The 18,913-nt window shown below is 37.0% G+C and overlaps 1 protein-coding gene across 1 annotated transcript in view; it reads right to left on the minus strand.

Annotated features, from left to right (window-relative positions):
• The window catches only part of CDYL (chromodomain Y like), a 103,392-nt gene that overhangs the window by 44,272 nt on the left and 40,207 nt on the right, over positions 1-18,913 (minus strand). The window contains exon 2 of the mRNA XM_082754645.1: positions 9,576-10,242. Within this exon, the coding sequence (XP_082610771.1) occupies positions 9,576-10,242 (667 nt within the window). The remainder of the gene's footprint in view (positions 1-9,575; positions 10,243-18,913) is intronic.

Raw genomic sequence — 18,913 nt, forward strand, 5'->3', positions numbered from 1 at the left:
TCTCTGTGAATCCACAGAACCTAAACGCTTCCAGAAGTACTCTTAAAATCTGCATGCTAACCCCCAGTAATAACAATAGGACATTCTCTAGCTACTAGCTACTGATTTGATGTGCAAAATGGTTTGGGATGTGGGTGTGCTTGTTGACATAGAAGAGAGACAAACCTGGAATAGAAATGAGAAAAGGATAACCAAGAAAGTAGTCCACATTGCTACCTGTGGACATACAAACACCTACCTCTGAATTCCACAGAGTTAGCACTGCTAAAGGTTCTTCCCTGTAAGGACCTCAGTAGGAACCTCTCCTAATATCTTAAGAGGAAAACGAATAGAATCTCTAAATGTTTGTACAGTACAAAAGTAATTTCATAAATAAAAGTTGAGTTAATTATTTTGTAATTACTAATGGCTAGCAATGTAGAATGAGGTATAAAAATCCCTCTATTACAACTTTCAGGTATGTCACAGAAAATTTCCTTCCTTTTACGGCAAGAGGACTTACATTTTCTCTAACATAATACCTTTCCTGTAAACAGAGCTTATTCCTGTTGCTCTTATCTAAATGGAAACTTTATCAAAACATATCCTTCTATTTTGAACTTTACACCTTTCAATTTCTTTAGATATCCCCATGTCTTAGTCATTCATTCCTGAGCAGAAATTTCCGACTACATCAGTAATTATTTCATCACATCTCTAATTTAATTCTTCTCTAAAATAATTAGATGCAACATTTTCAGTATTCCCTTCAGATGCATATTAATATGCTCTTTGTTCCTGTTGTACCAAGGTTTCACCAACGGCTTGTCCTAGATTCTCCAACTGTATATACTTTGCAAATCCACTTTGAAACCTCTTACGTGGAACTAGCCTGAGAAGACAGCTAGACAGTTTTTCAACTCCCTCTCCCTCATCCGAGCCCATCTTAAAAACAATATGGCAATTAACGCACGGAAGACACTATATCAGCCAATACATATCATTCACAGATTTGTTACACACCAAGCTTGACTGAAGAGTAATGACAAATGTGTGAGAAACCTTGAGAGCTTCTCTAGCCCAATATTAATCCAAGCCTTCTTGGAGTTGTCCTCCGCAGCATTTAAACATTCTTATCTGTACTCAGGCTATAAACTCTATTTAGGAGCCAACAAGGAAAATGATTGGTACCAGTTATCTCCCTGCTGTTCATCACATTGCTAATGTTCCAGCTGTAAATATGTCCCTCTGAAGTTTCTATTTTCTTGTATCTTAATAACTATGTGTTTCTCTGAAAGTTTTTGTACCTTTGCTGACCACTGCATTTTTTTTAAGATCTCTAATAAATATAAATAAGCACAGATCCTATTATGGAGCCTTCTTATGACATCCCACTGCTAAGCTTCTGACACAATTAAAATGAGCTATTAAGTCTCCTCTGCTTTCCATCTTCCTGTTAGTAACAGTTTCTTAGCAGCCTTTTGAAGCATAACTACTTACTTTCTTTAGTTGCCTCTTTCAAGGAATACTTTCAAAGAAGATAAATTACAATCTGTACTTCTTCATCCCCTGTTTTACAGAGACGTTCAGAGAACTCTTAATACAATAGACTAATACTCTCTTTCTCTTTTTTTCCCAAGTTAAATCTTAGAACTTTCCAGTTTTCAAATATGTTCAAACATAGAATATTCTAGTTGAAAGCAAAAGTGTTTATACTTGTCTTTGTTTCTTAAAGGCATTTAAAATATAATAAGCTTTAAACCATTTTAAATTAAAAATATTTCTTAAAACAACACCTTATTTTTATGCAATCTAATACTGAAAAATTAAGGAAACAATTACTAGAGGAGAATTAACTGTTTAATAACTTGTGGCCTAATGCATTTTAGTGTGTGTTCTTTAATATGTTTACAGTATAAATGGCAAGTACAGCAGATAATTTAAACATTTTTATGTTTGATTTGAAAAACTGCATACAGTTTCACAAATGTACAGCTTCTGAATTTATTTTCTCTTATTTAAGAGAATACTACTTTGTTGTTATAAATAACAGTGGCAGTAGTTTTGGATCATGATTAAACCAGTTTGAGTAAAACGACTTACATAGAGGCATCCCAAGACAATATAGGATCTGGCTATTTCATTAGGTCTCACTTAAAAAACAACAAAGTATATTTGCAATAACTGTAAAATGCAAGGCTGTTACCAGCTGTTAATCAAGCAGATAACAAAACCACTACCACCACCACCAACAACAAAAAAAAGTAAAGAAAATCAACCAACCAACCAAACAAACAAAAAACACGAAAAGAAAGAAAGTCTTGATTTTGCATTTTTTTGAATCTAACAATTTGCTATCTTTTACAAGGATCAATGGAAAAAATGAAACAGTTTATTTAATAGTTTTATGCTATGTTTCCCCACCTATAACAGCTTCCCTATAAGGACTTCTTGTTGACTGAAAATTTACCTGTATGCTCATGCTTTCCCCTTTTAAGTAGATAATGTGATGTAGACAAATCTTCCCTGAACCATGCTAAGATTATTTTTGCTCAGCTTTTATGGATCTTTGTATCAACATAAAAAGAATAATCTTCTTGTCAACAGAACACAGATTCATATTGGCAGTTTCCTCAGGGAAGTTATATTCAATCTACTTCACAGTCTTAAGAAAGATGGGAGATATAACTTCTTTAAAAGTTGAAACAGCGAGAGACAAAAAAGAGTTGGTTACTATGTCAGACACAAAACCACAAAAGACACCATAAGAATATTTCTGATTGCACTTCCCATTTTTGCTGTATTATCAAAAGCTGTTCTTACATTGCCTAATTTTGACAATGTAGAAGAAAACAAATCTAGTTCAATACTTCTGTTCTATCATTCAAGTCTGATCTTCACTGCATTTTCTCTGCATCAACATAAGTAAAGTAGGTTGAAAGTGAGCCTTACAAACAGAGCCTGTGCTCACTCTGCTTCATCTTTCCCAAGCTTTTCAAGCATTGCCATAACAGGTATGACAAATGTGCCCTCAGAAATTACTTTTGTCTCATATTGATACAAGTACTGTAGGAGGACGTCATGGCTGATCATTAATGATCATTACCCCTTCTGAGTGGTCAAGAGAGATTTAGACCCCAGGCCCTCAGTCAGTGTAAATTGATGGAACACTCGAAAAAAAGCACAGCTAACAGCATGACGTTTCCCATTGGCTCTGTAGATGTAATAACTTTTGGTGAAAATAACAGGAACTTTTCTATCAACTGAGGCTGAGGATTTTATTTCCAAAATGCTTATTTTTTGAGAAATTTATTTCCCTTTATATATATGTATATATACATATACATAGAAAGACATACACACATATATATTATACCCAGAGTTCCCATTAAAGGTTTTTCAGGGACAGAATGTGCATCTGTATCCCCATGTGTGGGTGTCTGCCTGTCTCTGTCTCCAGAGATGTACCCTCTTCCCTGCTGTCACTTCCAGAATGCTGATATAAATGAGTTTGTCCTTGAAGGAGCAGTTAGTTAGGCCATAATGTAACCTGGGGTTGGGGAAGTGAGGGAAAGCAATGGAACCACTCTTATCAAGAGACACCCTTTATAGCAGTTCAGCTGTATCAAAAGTCGACACCATCAGTCTTCAAATGGACAAAACTGGCATTTCTGTTCAAAGAAGTGGAAGAGGTCAGAAAGGCAGAAAAAGCAAGAAACTGGTCATTCATACCTTCTGTTCACTGAAAAACAGCCTTAAGCCTCAAGCAAGCCCTGCACTTAAATCCTACTTTGTCATTATGGTTAATATGTTGATGCAAGACAAAAGATTTTCACAGGAAGTTCTCGATCCTGAAGCACCACCTAAAGTAACAGTATTCTGTACAACATAACAGAAACTGCACAAGTGATGGAAGAGGTGTACAAGAAAAACAGAACAATTTGGGATAACAGATCAATTTTACACATAATATGGACTGTCCAGTCTACCATATTATGTAAAACTTTTGCATTTATATTAAACCAGAAAATAACAGATAAACAAGAAATCATTAACAATTTGGAATATTATTTTAGTTGAGTAGAGAAGCTGAAGAAACTGAAAATGCAGTAATACAGATGGAAAATTTGGTAGTAGGTTAAAATGTTGCAGTCTAGTGCATAATTGAAGTAATAATGTGAACTCTTCAAAAGCAGATTCTAAATGAAATGCAACTTCTGAAGAAAAAAAACCAAAAGGTATCTCTAAGGTTGACTAAATGGAAACTGTTTTACTCTGAATTAGTGATTTGCACAATGCATACACAATAGAAAAGATAAAATTACACTCTGCTGCATTCAACAAAGAGGTTGAACTAGTAATTTCAGAAGTTAGGCAGGCTTTACATAGGACTTTAACCCATTTCATTGGCTTTTGTTTCCACTAATAAAATACTTGGTTGCTTTCCAGATCACTCAGTAGAGATCATGCCACCATCCAAGTGCAATCTACAAACACACTGAAAAAGGAAGTTCCTGTCTCAAGTCTTTTTTTGGAATTATGTTTTACTACCAAGACGAAACAAAAACAAATAGAAGGAGCACTCAGAGCAGCTTCTATCTTTCCAGAATGATAAAAAGGAATCTGAAAAACTGCAATACATCACTCCAACTTTCCTCTAATTGTACCATTTGCTCTGATTCCCACAGCAATGAGAGCTTTCTTTTGCTTTATGGAAGGGTACTATATGCATCGTTCATGGTTCACAAGGACAAATACCTTGGTTCACCCCTTACACACCTTTGTCAGCTGTGATGCTCTTGAGCCTCTTGAGGGTGGCCTAATGAGCTGTGCTGCTGCCAGCAGCCTGCTCAAGAGGCTCCTCATGTAATACCAACTACCCAGGCCCATACAGGGAGAGGGGAGAAAGTAACTGGGAAAATGTGGGAAGGAACTGGGTGAGATCTCCTCATCCTAAGAAACAGGGAGGGTTGAAAGCCTTTCAGATCAGCTTGGCATTACTTCAACATCACCTTTCTCCCTAGTTCTAATCAGCTCCATATGTGCTTCTACACCTGCTTGGTTCCTGTAGAGACCAAGACAACCAAAGAATGGGTGCTATTTTGCATGCTGTTAAGAATGGATTTTTGGTTTTCCAAATCTGTGGGTTTTAATCCCATAAATTGTCTTGGAGAAGGGAGAGAACAGATAAACAGAACTTGAGTTCAATCAATCTTTCAAGAGGTCTGGCTTTTCTTTCTGAGCTAATTCTATTGTTTCAAGATAAGAACAGCACCATCACCCAACTGAAAAATCAGCAGACACCTTCATTACTCATAGGCTGATATACTCCTATCATTGCATTGTCAGACAGCCTACTGCACCTGCAAGTTATTCATCTGGTTTAGTATGTGCAAGGAGGGAGATGCTAACGCTACTGTGCACACTGGTGGTGCAAGTAATTCACTACATTTCTTGTATTTCTTCTTTTCCCACATACCAGCCACCAGCCTACCTTACCCTAATTATACCAACATATGCAGCTAGACGGGCTTTTCGCACTCATTTTATACTTTAAGTTTTGCAGGCTCTTCTGTCCAAAATCTCTCTCTGTGTTGCATTGATTCTCAATTACATCCACATATTGGACATTGTTAGCTGAATAAAAACCTTAGTGACTGTAGGGTGATCCAGAGGAAAAAAAAAAAACAACAAACACATAGCAAGGCAGTTACAATTTCCAAAGCAAGGGAATTGGCCTGGTTTATGGTAAAATTTCACAGAGGGTGAACAAACTATCCAGTGGTTTAGTCCTTTCTAAAACTCCAAGACAACTCTCTAGCCTTGTGTACCTCACAGATTGTCTTTAGAGTTTCAGATCTTGTGTACTCTATTCAACGGAAATTCCCTGGAGTGTACTGTGTCTAAAAATTGTGTCTAAGATTTTTTTTAATTCAATTTTGATGAAGGAAGGAAGCTATCAAAAACTTGAAATGTATCAAAACCTACTGTCAAATAGGAGGCCATTTTCTGTCTTGCCTAGTTTTGAATAATACTTACTGCTTGTAGGCACCACTAAATGTTTTTCCACAACATTTCAGTTTTTTGGTGTTGTTTTTCTGTTTCACTGATCCCTTTAAGAATTACTTCAATTAACTTTTAGTAACAGCTGTTGATCGCCACAGCAATGTTCGTTAATGGACAATTCCCACTTCTTCCATATATCACCCTTCTTAGACTTGAATGTACTTTACTACACCATTGACTTTGTTTTCAAGGCCAAGCCTTTAAAATATAAATATTCAATACAATAATTTGGTTTGTTAAAATATATACTTCAGACAGCAGCTAGATTTTAGTGTGCTGAAACCACCAACTCCCAGAGCAAACACTACAGTTATTTCATTCCCCTGGCACCCCTGCATATTTGTGTAAATATTTGCTGGTTGCCTTTTCAGAGACTGTTCTTCGGAACAAGAACTACATCATAGCAGTTGGTCATGTGAAAAGCATAACTAGGTGCTACAACAATACTAACATTTCCTAGTAATTCCAGTAATAAAATTGGGATTTTCCTGTGTATACAAGTTTTTTTCTTGTTTGTACTCTTATGATTAAAAAATAAGAATAAATTGAGGCTGGGGAAAAACACACAAAGAACTGACTAAATTGTGAAGAGTTTCACAAGCATTCATAACAATAATCCCCAAATTCAGACCACTGCTTTCATATTAAAATTTTAAATGTTTTTTCCAAAATTGCTTTTTAAAAAAAATCAACAGTGAAAACAGGTATGATCATAAAAGTTGTCTAAAATAGATTTGAAATGTAATTTGTATTTTTCTAGAATGCTTCAAAATTACACCTTCCAATTAATGATTTCTATTTTGACTAACTGGGATTTTCCAACAGAAATGTTTTGATAAAAATTTCCTAAACCAGCTCAAGTACAAAGTTATTTTTCAAAACATGCTTTTGTCTTCCTGACAGCATCCTCCATGTGGAAGCTGGAACTCTTAAAATTAACAGAAGGTGTACGTGGAGGAGGTGGGATGTTTGGAATGAGTGCTTCAAATGCCAGATCTATCATCCGTATTATTAATATGTCAGATCTGGTGCATATGTAGAGCTAGTGTTGAGGGTACAAATTTGAAGAAGTTTCTGCACAGCGATCAGTTCTTGTGAGGCATGGTTACTGAGGTGTTGACAGCGCTGAAAATGTGATGAGGTGTCCATTCAAGGCAGGAGGAATGTCCTGAGTAAGGGATGAAGCAGGATTCTGAACCGCCAGAACCCTGTGCAGGGGAGGAAGGAGAGCGTCTATTTACCACCTTTTAATGAATAGCAGTGTGACGTTAAAAATAAAAACAGCAAAAAGTGCACCTTTAACAAAGAGATGAAGAATGTGTCAGTGCAGGAAGCTCCAAGGTCAGGCTAGTTCTAGTAGATGGGGCGGCCCCTCTGGGCTTCCCTCTAAGCAGAGGTCCACCCACATGTGGTGGAATGGCTGAGTAGGACCCTGGGCTTCTGTGAAAAAGATATCGGTCACAGAAATCCTAAAATGCTAGGAAAAGAGCCTAGTGTCAGATATAACCATGGTCTGCAAAATATTCTTCTTTTGTAACTTGCTTCCACATTTGTAATCAGAAAGTTACTGCTCGATTTGGATGTTACTCCCCAAAAGTTGTAGATAAGCGTAAGTACCACAAAACCATAATAAATTAGGACATTTGCTTCTGTGTCACAGCAAACTGCACACCTCAGCTTGGGGGCAGTATGGTCAGAGAAGGAAAGCCTAAGATAATGTACTTGAACTAATATACCTCCAGAAACAGATAGAAGACAAATATACTGCATATTTTTGTGCTACCATGTATTGTGGCTATCTCCTTGGTTCCCCCTTTTTTGATCTATGCCTTAAGGTCTTGCAAAAATGTAAGTGTAAGAAAAATCTCATATTGCCACTATCCCAAGCAGAGTTTTCAATATTAGATGGTCAGACAAATGCCTCAGAAAAGCTGAAGGAGGTGGTGACAGTTGAGGGACCTGTAACACCTCAGTGAAACGCATTAATGTACCTCAGCTAATATCTTATATGTCACTATCGTTCCTGTGCAGGCCTTTCCACTTCCACTTGATGCCCTATAACAGGCCTTTGAAATACCAGTATTACCAGAGTGAAAGGTTGCTGGGAGTGATGTAATCATTTGTGGTTATTGACCTACCCAGTTAAGTTTTTTATGTTGTTTTTTGCTTGTGTCTGTGAACGCCATGAGGAAAATCCAGGATGCTGGAGGCAGTGCTTATCAGCCACTTCACTAGGAACACCATCATACTACAAAATGTGCATTAATTATCATGAAACCATCACGTGTGTGAACACACTCATCTGCCTCACCTACTCAGAAAACTTGCATACTGGCATGCACCTCTTGCATTTTCCCCTCCAGCTTTGTTTACATCCTCTGAGATTTACATTCCTTCTTTAGCCCATGCAAAGGACGAGATATTCCTGGCATCAGTGTGTTCATTACCATGGTTACCTAGTTCAACTGCAGCAAAATGGGTTGGTCCATGACCTGACACCACAGCTCCAGAAGAGCATTCCTCCCTTATCCACTGCTTTTCAACCTCTCCTGCAACAGCAGCTTTCCCTCCCCCACCCCCAAAATCTGTATGTAAGCAATAATGGGGCATGCAACACAAACTCTCACAAAGTCTTTAACATATTTTTATGCCTATAGCTTGTCTCTAAGCATGTTTTCTTGCAGGCCCAGTCCTTGGGTTTCAATATTTTTTTCCAGTAAGCTGTCATCAAAAGAATACTTGCAGATTTTACCCTTTATTTGAAGAGAACGTTATACTTGAAAATTTAGCTTCGGAAGCATGCTTACAACAACAGCCTAGGTCCATCATGGAAGAATAAAAGTTCGGGACATCAGCACAATGACTGTCTTAATCCAGTCTCTCAGCAGGGTGTGGGGAACGAACAGCTTTTCCCCACACACAAAAACACTTTGGGTTTATTTGGTGTTAAAAATGTACAGTTTATTCAACTTGTACTATAAATCTACTGAGATATTACCATGTCAGACATTAAATCTAAATAAGATCTCAATATGAAATGAGGTATAAACAACAAAATATTGATAAAATATAACGAAGACAGAATTCAATCCAGACAGAAGGCATATGTATCTGCACAACTGGCTCAAATTCTCACCAAAATAGAACTTAATCTTAATAGAACTTAATGTATGCTTCTAATGTTCATAACAAAATTGAGTCTGACATATTTAAAGAAACTTAAAGCAATGATGCTATCTCTTAAAATGGTACACTGAATATGTGTACCACACGATGTCAAAGCAAACACAGATGTATCTTATGGTGATTTTGAAAACACAAATATCAATGAATCTCTGTGAGGAAAGCAAAGGCTGGTAAAATTCAAAATGGCTTTATAGTCATACAGTTATGTAAAAATAAAGTTGTGAAGTTCTCCAGACTTGATTTAACATGGCTGAAACAGAGTGGATAATTTGTTTGCATCTGAACAGCTCAAAAGATCAGTCAAATGAAAAATCTACATAAAAAAGACCAACTTGCACACTTACCTTTTCCATTTATTGTTAATGCTGATGCAATTGTGGCTGTTACTGGCACTGGCAATTGTGGCACTAATGGATGTATCCTTGGTCTGCTCCCCATCCTGGCACGCTCTGCACCAGGTCCTAATAACGCTCCCACTGGTTTTTCTGCTGCTACTTCTGGTGCTACAGAGTCTTCTTGATCCTGGTCTATGTGGTCCATTTTATCAGGGCTTTCATTCTGGAAGCCATCAACAGTTGTCCGGCTCTTAATTGGACTTTTGGGCACTAGAATTTTAATACCTGATTTTGCAAGGTCCATATTTTTCCTTCCAGAAAGAGATGGTGAATTGTTTTTCCGGAACTTCTGGGTGGCAGTAAAGAGTTGATTATTTTTTGACTCATGGTCTTTACCCATAACTAAAGATTTAGTGGATGTCTTTGAAAAAGAACTATTGGTAGATCTAGAAATTTGTTTTCTGGCATTATTTGGAGAGGTCCTGTTTGTCCTGGTTAATGTGCTTTCTTTCTGCTTTTCATTGTGACGTCTGTTAAATTCATGTATATATTCCTCACAATTAACAAGGTGCTGTTCTGGCTCCCAGGTATCATCTTCACTGTCGTATCCTTTCCATCGCACCAAATATTCTGTTTTTCCCTTCTTGTTTTTCCTCTTGTCAACAATTCTCTCTACCTGTTGAAAATGAAAATTAAACATTAGATATGGGCAGATATGCAAGTCAAGTGAGCAACTTTCATGCAAACAATTCTTTTTTAAGTGTAGATGGATTTAAAATTACTGTTGCAGTTCTGTACTTCTGTATTGTAGCTCTGTATCTCATAGTCTTTCATTACTGACTGAAAACACCCTTCTTTAAACTTCAGATTGTTATTTCTGTCTAATACAAGATGTTCTAAAATACCAAAGTTATTCTTCAACACGCATTTGGTATGCACAAGAACCTGAATAAACATATATTAACGATCGGCACTGGCCCCAGCTAAGTTTCAATACCAGCTTCAACATCTTAATCAATGCTTCTCTGAATATAGAGACCATGTTCAAATATACTGCAAAAACAGTTTGTTTACCTTAAAAAAGTATCAGTTTAGTATTGTTTAAATAATTTGCTTACTTAGCATAAGGCATATGTGAGAATCTTTTACTTATGGTGAGATATCCTTTAGTTACCAGGGACAATATGGTACAGCTCAGAAATTGGAGCAAATACGCAAGAATTTTTAGAGTTTGCTTTGTCTTCTGAAAACAGAGAACTTGTTTTGGCCAGAGTCTTTGATACACATACTTGAACCAATTACTATGCCTCACTTATCTGCAAATAGAGATGGTATTTATGTCACAAGTATTAAGCATGCACATGCTATAACTGCATGTGGGAGCCACAGGCTAGAGGAATTCAGGCACTGGAGTAAAGCACGCCAGGGCAGACAGCAGCAGCTGCAGAAACAGAGCCTCATGCCTTGTACCAAAACTACTGCCAGTCATGCAGCACCTCAGAAACTGAATTCTTTCACAGAAGAAAAAAAAAAAAAAAAAAAAAAAAAAGAAGAAGAAAAGAGAAAAGATGCAAGTGTAAGGTTAGTCTCACAATTCCCCTTTTTCAGAAAAGGCTGCTCCTTCTGGTAAATCCTCCAACCCACTTCAATTCAGTTACGGAACCAATACAGCTTTCTTCCCCATCTTTATCTCCCTTTTGGTTATTAGGTTAAAAAAAAAAAAAAAGGTGGAAAAAATAGTGGGGAACGTGAAATGGGATGAAACTACTGCTTATTAATTTAACTCCTAGCCCTGCTGCTTAGCCACTCATGAACTAAGACCATGCACATAAGCAAGAATCACACATACTTAGGATAACCTCTGAAGACTAGTAACACTTACTGGAGTGGCATTAAAAAGAACGGAGGATCTACAAAATAATTTGGAAGGACTGAAGGAAAATACAGGTATATATGCCATTGCTGAATCACATTATCATTTACAACAGTTTCCCTGAAGAGTGCACCTCAGCTTTGAATTTTTGTGTTGCATGTTATCATAATGTACAGCATTGTTTTCAACAGCAAAGTTAAATGATTACTGTTACTGATTACTATTATTACAATCTCAGCAGCAAACTAACTATACATCCTAGAACTTGATGTATCCTTGTACTATGCTGTCTTGTAATTAGGATGTTGCATCATTCTGTTTTTTAAGGTCTAGAAAATCAAACAAAAAATCCACTACAAATAAAAGAAACACAAACTGTCAGACTAGTCCCAGTTTTACTTTGTTACTCGGTTGTATGGTATTGGCAATTCAGTACATTTTAAAGTGCAATACAATAAAAATTGTCCAAATATTAAACATTTTAATATTTAAAAATATTAAAACAGTTTTTATGCTGGTTATTGCACTTTTTAGTCGAGTCACTGGACTTAAAAACCCCACAGTATTGAAACTATTATTTTTCTATGACACTATACTTAACATCTTAACTAAAATGCTATCTCAAATAATAAAGCCATAATGGAAAAATAAGCCTTCATTTAAAAAAATAAATTATTAGACATGAAGTAAAGATATTCAGTAGTAAGTCAGAAATATTAAACTAAAACATAAAAACTAACTCATGAATCAGAAGCCTGATATCATGTCATCAAAAAATTAGTTCCTGCATTAGTTTTGCATATCATTTCTCCTTCTCTTGACCTTTTAGAGTAAAATTTAAAAATATGATTCTCAGAGAAAGATCTCTGCTACTAACAAGTTTTTTTTTTTTCCTATCAGGAAATCTTCATAACAAACTACATTGATTACTGGGCACAAACTTCTACTAATATCTTTAGGTGTTGAAAGGCCACTCATTAAGGGCATGCCCCTTTAAAGTAGGAAGCCATTCTTCTCTTCCAAAAAAAACAGACACCTTGCAGAGATAACAGATGAACTCTAGAACAGGAGATGCAAAAATCCATTACTAACCTGATGATTTATAGAGCAAACGGGAACACATACAGGAAACTTATATTTAGCTGTATTGTCCAACTCTGCATCAAAACCTATTTTGACATTGCTCTTTTTGATTCAAAGTTTTTCTCTAACACTGTTTAATTCTTCCTGAAGACATCTTATATCTGTTTTATTTACAATGCAAAACAAACAAACAAACAAAAAAAAACCCATCAATTAACCTGCAACACACAATTTATCACGTGCCTTCAGAGATTTAGTGAAGGACTTTCTGAATTGCCTCCACTTAATTAGTCTAACTGTGCTAGGACCTCTTGCTGATAAGAACAGCTACAAAAGTGTTTCTCATCCAGATTTGGAGAGAGAAGATTGGAATGCTTCCACAATGTACACAGGGTCATTGAATAAGGTGACTGTTGTGGTTTAACCCGGCCTGCAGCTAAACACCACACTCACCCTCTCCCCTCCCTCTCTGGGTTGGGGGAGAGAAACAGGAAAGTGAAGCCTGTGAGTTGAGATAAAGACAGTTTATTAAGACAGGAAAATAATAATAACAATAATAACAATAACAATAATGATGATAATAGTACTACTAATAACGTGTACGAAACAAGTGATGCACAATGCAACTGCTCACCACCTGCTGACCTATGTCCAGCCTAACTCCGAGCAGCCAGCCCAACCCTCTCTCCCCTGGCTAGCCACCCCTGTATATTGTTCAGCATGACGTCGGATGGTATGGAATACCCCTTTGGACAGTTTGGGTCAGCTGTCCTGGGTCTGTCCCCTCCCAGCACTTGCTGCACCCCCAGCCTGCCCACTGGCAGGACAGAGTGAGAAGCTGAAACGTCCTTGGCTTGGTGTAAGCACTGCTCTGGAACAATTAAAACATCGGGGTGTTATCAGCACTCTTCTCATCCTAAGCCAAAACATAGCACCCTACCAGCTACTAGGAAGAAGATTAACCCTGTTCTAACTGAAACCAGGACAGTGACATGGGGTCACAATAGAAAAGGAACATTTAAACTCAATTTCAGAGCTAAAACAGGGACTACAAGCTTGTACTTCTTTTGCTAATAGAAAAGAAGGCTTGGCCAAGTTATACATTTCTACGTCATTATGCAGTGGTGACATGACATGAAATACAATGCAAAACACCTCAAGGTCTTATTTTAGAAGATGCTAATAACTCACATTCAAATAATAAAATGAAGAACAATATAACTGAGTGGGGCAGGAAAATAGAAAAACAAGATGTCTATGTTCCTTCTTCCAATTAAGGTGCAGTTTGATGATACATCTAAACTGATGGACTAGGTAACATCAAAACATGCAGTATAGCTTCTCCCCCCTGTTGTTACAGAGCTGAGCTAGTGCTTTTCTGATCCTATGATGGGTGGTGTTCAGAGAGTTAAAAACTGGCAGAGTACTGCAAAGCACCAAGGTAAGAGCAAGATCACATCCTAGGCCAAGATCATGCCAGAAATGCTGGTGACAACTACTTCTTGCCAGCTACCATATCTACAGCATCCAATGCCTTCTGCCACAGGGTAATATTTATTTTTAGTTGTTAAAAGGTTCCATGCTGCCAGGATGTGCTGTTAACATCTAGTTTTCAAGTGTTGTGGAAGAATAAAAAGGAAAATGATACAAAAAGGAAAGATAAAATGAATATGAAGGAAAGTTATCAGGCAAACTATCTGGGTGGCAAAAGATAACATTTCCCAGTTTATTTTAACATGCTAAGCTATTGCTTTCTCCACATGTGGTACTGGTCAATGACACTCAAAACTCAGCCAGAAGAAAAACTGTCAGAAAAATTAACATACTGCTCAGACATATAAACCAACACTGGAATATGCAAATTACAGTCCTACTTACAATAATTGTATTTGAGACTTCCCATCTGCAAGATGGTAAATTTCCCTTCCTTCCACAAATGTGGTGAGAATTGGTTAGTGTTTGCTTTCTCGCCCTTTGAAGAAGCAAATACTTTGATTTTAATTGCTTTTATTAATAGAATATACAGCATTTACACTTTCAAATGAAACAGATAAGAATAAGATAAGGTCACAGTCAAAACTGTGTCTGGCTGCAGCTGTGCCAGGTGAAAATGATCACACTTATAGCCCACCTGCAACGGCTCCTCCCTGTCCCATGCTCAGAGGCAACAGCTCCTCCCCATCTGTCAGCCCGCATAACTTCTTGTGTAATTGTTCCCTAATGTAGCTCTGTCAAAGTGACCTGGTTTAGATATTAAGAATACCTGAGCTAATGTAGGCACCCTGAAATAACAGGTTTGGAGAGCAGCCACATACGCCATACTTCTGACACATCTAAGAGGACTGCAGAGGACAATAAACACCTATGAGCGGGATGGGTACAGTAACCTCTTCATTCTGCTACAGTCAGAAATAAAACATGCATGAGTTGGACTCAATGATTGTTGTGGGTTCCTTCCAACTTGGGATGTTCTATGGTTTATTCTATACAACCTTAATCCAGGATGAAAGGTCTTCAGTTCAGCTCAATCAAATTAAGGATGAAATCCAAAAGGATGTTCTCTGTCCAAAGCACTGTAATTTGGGCATGTTTGTAAACTCTACATAAGGCATACTGTGCATGCATATGTTTATGTATAAATTTTTAAAAAATCATATTTTAATTTAATGGAAGATTTGAAGAGATTAAAGTAAAGGTACAGCTGTTCCCAGTGAAGAGGAAAAAAATAAACAGAATGAGCAAAATAAACATATAAGTAGGCAAGTAAATATTCAAGGAGTATTGCCTTGTTTATCATAAATCCATTTTCCATTCCCATGGTGTTTCTCTCTGTCCTCACATTTGTGTCAGACAAAATTAACTTAAAAGTAAACAGAATAGAATCTATTTGACTTCATAGTCTGTTGCCTGTAAAATATAGAAGACAACCTTGTTCTGTTAGCTTAAGGCTATGTTTGGTTCAGAGCAAAAGTGCAATTGAGAAGCAAATCCTTTTCCACTCCCCACTATTCCCACTTACTGTGCAATGGTTTCATGTATGTGATGTGGGTTCTTTCTGGAGAAACATAAACTGAAAATGGTGCTTCCACTACAAAAAACATGCTTCAGCCACTACAGGAGAATATGGGTCCAAATAAATAACCAGTAAGTTGAAACTGATCAGTTTCAACACATGTTGTGGCATAGATATTTGATCCTGAGAGGCTCAATTAAATCTAGTCCAAAAGAAAATTGCTGCACAGCATAATGCATAGAGGTAGGGGGGCGACAGTACCAACTCTTTCACTCTACTGGTTTCCTATTAAGCCAAAATACCGATATAGATATTCTTCAATTGAGTGACTGAAGCTAGAACATGTGCAAGTTTTGCACACTTACATGTGCTACACGTGAATGGCCACACTTGGTTAATTTAGAAAATGGGATCTAAATGATCATCCATAAGCCATCAGCAATGTTTATGAATGATTATACCCTCCATTTAGTAAAATCTACCAGAAGTCAGTGATAAACAGTTTTCAAGTACTTCTTATTGTAAGTAAGATAAATGCATTCTACAGTTTTTTTAAAAAGCAACTAATATATAGCAGCACACAACAGCTGAAAAGAGTAAAGTGCCAAATTCTGCTTATAGTGAAAGGAGGAACCAGTTTGGGGAAAATAGTTATACAAAAACTAGTTTGATAAGGAAGTCAAAACACACCCAAAGGTCTGCAAAATGAGAACTAAAATCTTTAATGTACATTTAATTAGAAAATACATTATTTCCAATGCTATGACTTAACACCAGTTCTGAGTACTACTCACTGCAGTACCAGCAGATGAATTTTACAAACAGTTTAACAAACGTATGCTCAGAACACCAAAATCACACATGGTATTGTATGATTTAAATTCAAACTGACACCATTAAAAAATTGTCCTAAAATACCATATACATCCTAGAGTTCATCCTCATTGCAGCTCCAACTTACACAATTTGCCTTAATCTGGGAGCGAATGCTACCCTGCTGCAACATACCCCTCAAGCTGACTGATTTGATTAGCAGAACAGAGTGATTGGATTAGCAGTCGATGAACTGTTGTACACTGAGCTGCTGCATCGTTATGGCACGACTAGCTGGAGTGTCCATACAGTACAGGAATCCCTGGCTATAGTGCCATCTGTATTACATATATATTGTTCTGGAAGCCAGAGGTGTACAAAATCACTACAGATCAGATGTGGGCTGACTATTGCCTTCCTGTCAAATTAGCTACAGAAAATGATTAAGCTCATGTGTGACTTTTATGAGAGTTCTGAGATGAGAGATGAGGCCTGCCAACACAGAGTTAACACACAAGATTGTCTTCTGGTAGTCAGGACCAGCAGGATGAGTTTACACAGGACCAATGCTTTACAATCTGCAGCCATTGTGCTTGCAATTCAGTGCTGGGCAGGTCTTAGAGCCTCATTTCCCCAGCTGCCTTTTGAGGAAGCACTTTGTGCAGTCAAGTTCTAGACATACAAACAAGCATCAGGCAAAGGGCTAATATGACTCCTGTGGTCCTTTGTACTGGCACTGCAACAGAAACAACTCTGTATTACCAACCTTTTTTCTAAAAAATAAATAACTGTGTTAATACAAACACTGAGATTTTTCCTTTTTCCAAACTTCACTTGGATCAAGGGCTGTCCATTCTTTTGGGATTCCTGGACACAAGTCATGCAAGAGCCAGCTTCAACTATCTGCAACACTCTATTGTTATTCTGCCCTATGGGTCATAATTAAAGTTTTAGTTCACCTGCTGCATAAATTTCTCATCAAGCTGCCTATAAGAATACAAGCATCCTGGTCAAGCTCATAATTTACCATCATCTTTGTAAAGATTATGGATGCCTATTGGTAATACACACAAGAAACAAAACAATTGCTACATTCTCACCAACACAAATGGTTTCAGAGAATCATGGTCATGACACGTGCTATGCCCAGGCTGCACATTACGAAGTTTTATGCCTTTGCATTCAACAAACTGAGGATCACCGATCACTGTACATGTGACTCCTTTACAATCTATTCAAAAATACAGTTTATGGTCAGAAAAAAGATCTTAGGAAGCATTTTCGATAGAGTACATGAGAAATGGGTGGGGAGGAGTTTGCTTTGCTTTAGAGAAAGAAGTTACTGGAGAAGCAGCTTGCCTGAGATTTACTTCCTGACAAATCACCACTAATAATTGATGTTAAAATGTTAACATCACAGATCTTTCCAGTTAAAACTTACATAGAAATTATCACAGCAAGTGTCTATGGTGCAAGTTAAATCCTACTGCAGAACTATCATCAACTACCTGCCTAAATTAGTTATCCAGTTACTGTAGAAATGGTTAGAAAACTCTTACGTTTCAACTCAATTTTCATCACTGTTCTTTTACTTACAAAGTGATGCAAATTTCCTGTTTTGTACAAAAGCAGAAAGAAACATAAGACAAGTTGTTAATATATGCCCAGTACTGGATACAAATAATAATAATAATAATATTAAGAAATCTCCTGCAACAATGTATTCTTGCCAAACATACACTGTTTCCTCCCTTTTCAAATGAGAGCAAATAGCTTAAAATAGGCCTATCTTCTCAAATGGCAATGCCCTAATCAGAAGAAACTATTAAAAACTACTAGGATTTGATTTAAAATAAGCATTCTGGACAGTCAGGGCTATTTCATAACCATTATTTTGTTTTTCTCATGAAGTTATCAATCATCTTCTCATCACTAGTTACCAGAAGATCTCAGCATCATCCGCACACAGAATTCTGAAAGATGTTCTTCTCATCTCCAAATCATTAGTAATAGCTATGATACAGGAAGCAAATCCTACGTCCTTTTTTTCCCCAGAGGTAAAAACTCTATCTAGACTAGTCAAATTCTGCTGCTGGTATCTCCCCACTACAGCCATTAAATGTGACAGTCTCAAACTTGGCACAGCCAATATTATTTTCCCCTCAAGAATACAGACAACTGAAGTGTATATACGTTACTGGCAACTCTGACAAGAAGAAAAAAATCTGCAAACCTCTTTCACTGAAAGATGATTACGTTTTGGGATGTGATAATTTGGAAAAGCATAGTAATAAACTCAAGCTACCTCACAGTAAGAGCTTCAACAGCTTGACTGCTATTTACTTAAAGGATAATGCCAATAGAAATATTGTCACTTTATCCTGCAGCTAGAATAATAGAGAGTAGCAGATGAAGAATTCATCATCATTAAGCATCAAGACAGCAGACATTTGCTTTCAAAGCAGGAGAAACGGAATCTTCAACAGTACTCAGTTAGAAAGACTCTATAAGGGCAAATGACTGACAAGGATTCAAAATATTTTATCTAAATAGGGTGTCTTAAGG

The sequence above is a fragment of the Aythya marila genome (assembly GCF_965140915.1).
Source record: "Aythya marila genome assembly, chromosome: 2".
Lineage (NCBI taxonomy): Eukaryota > Metazoa > Chordata > Aves > Anseriformes > Anatidae > Aythya > Aythya marila.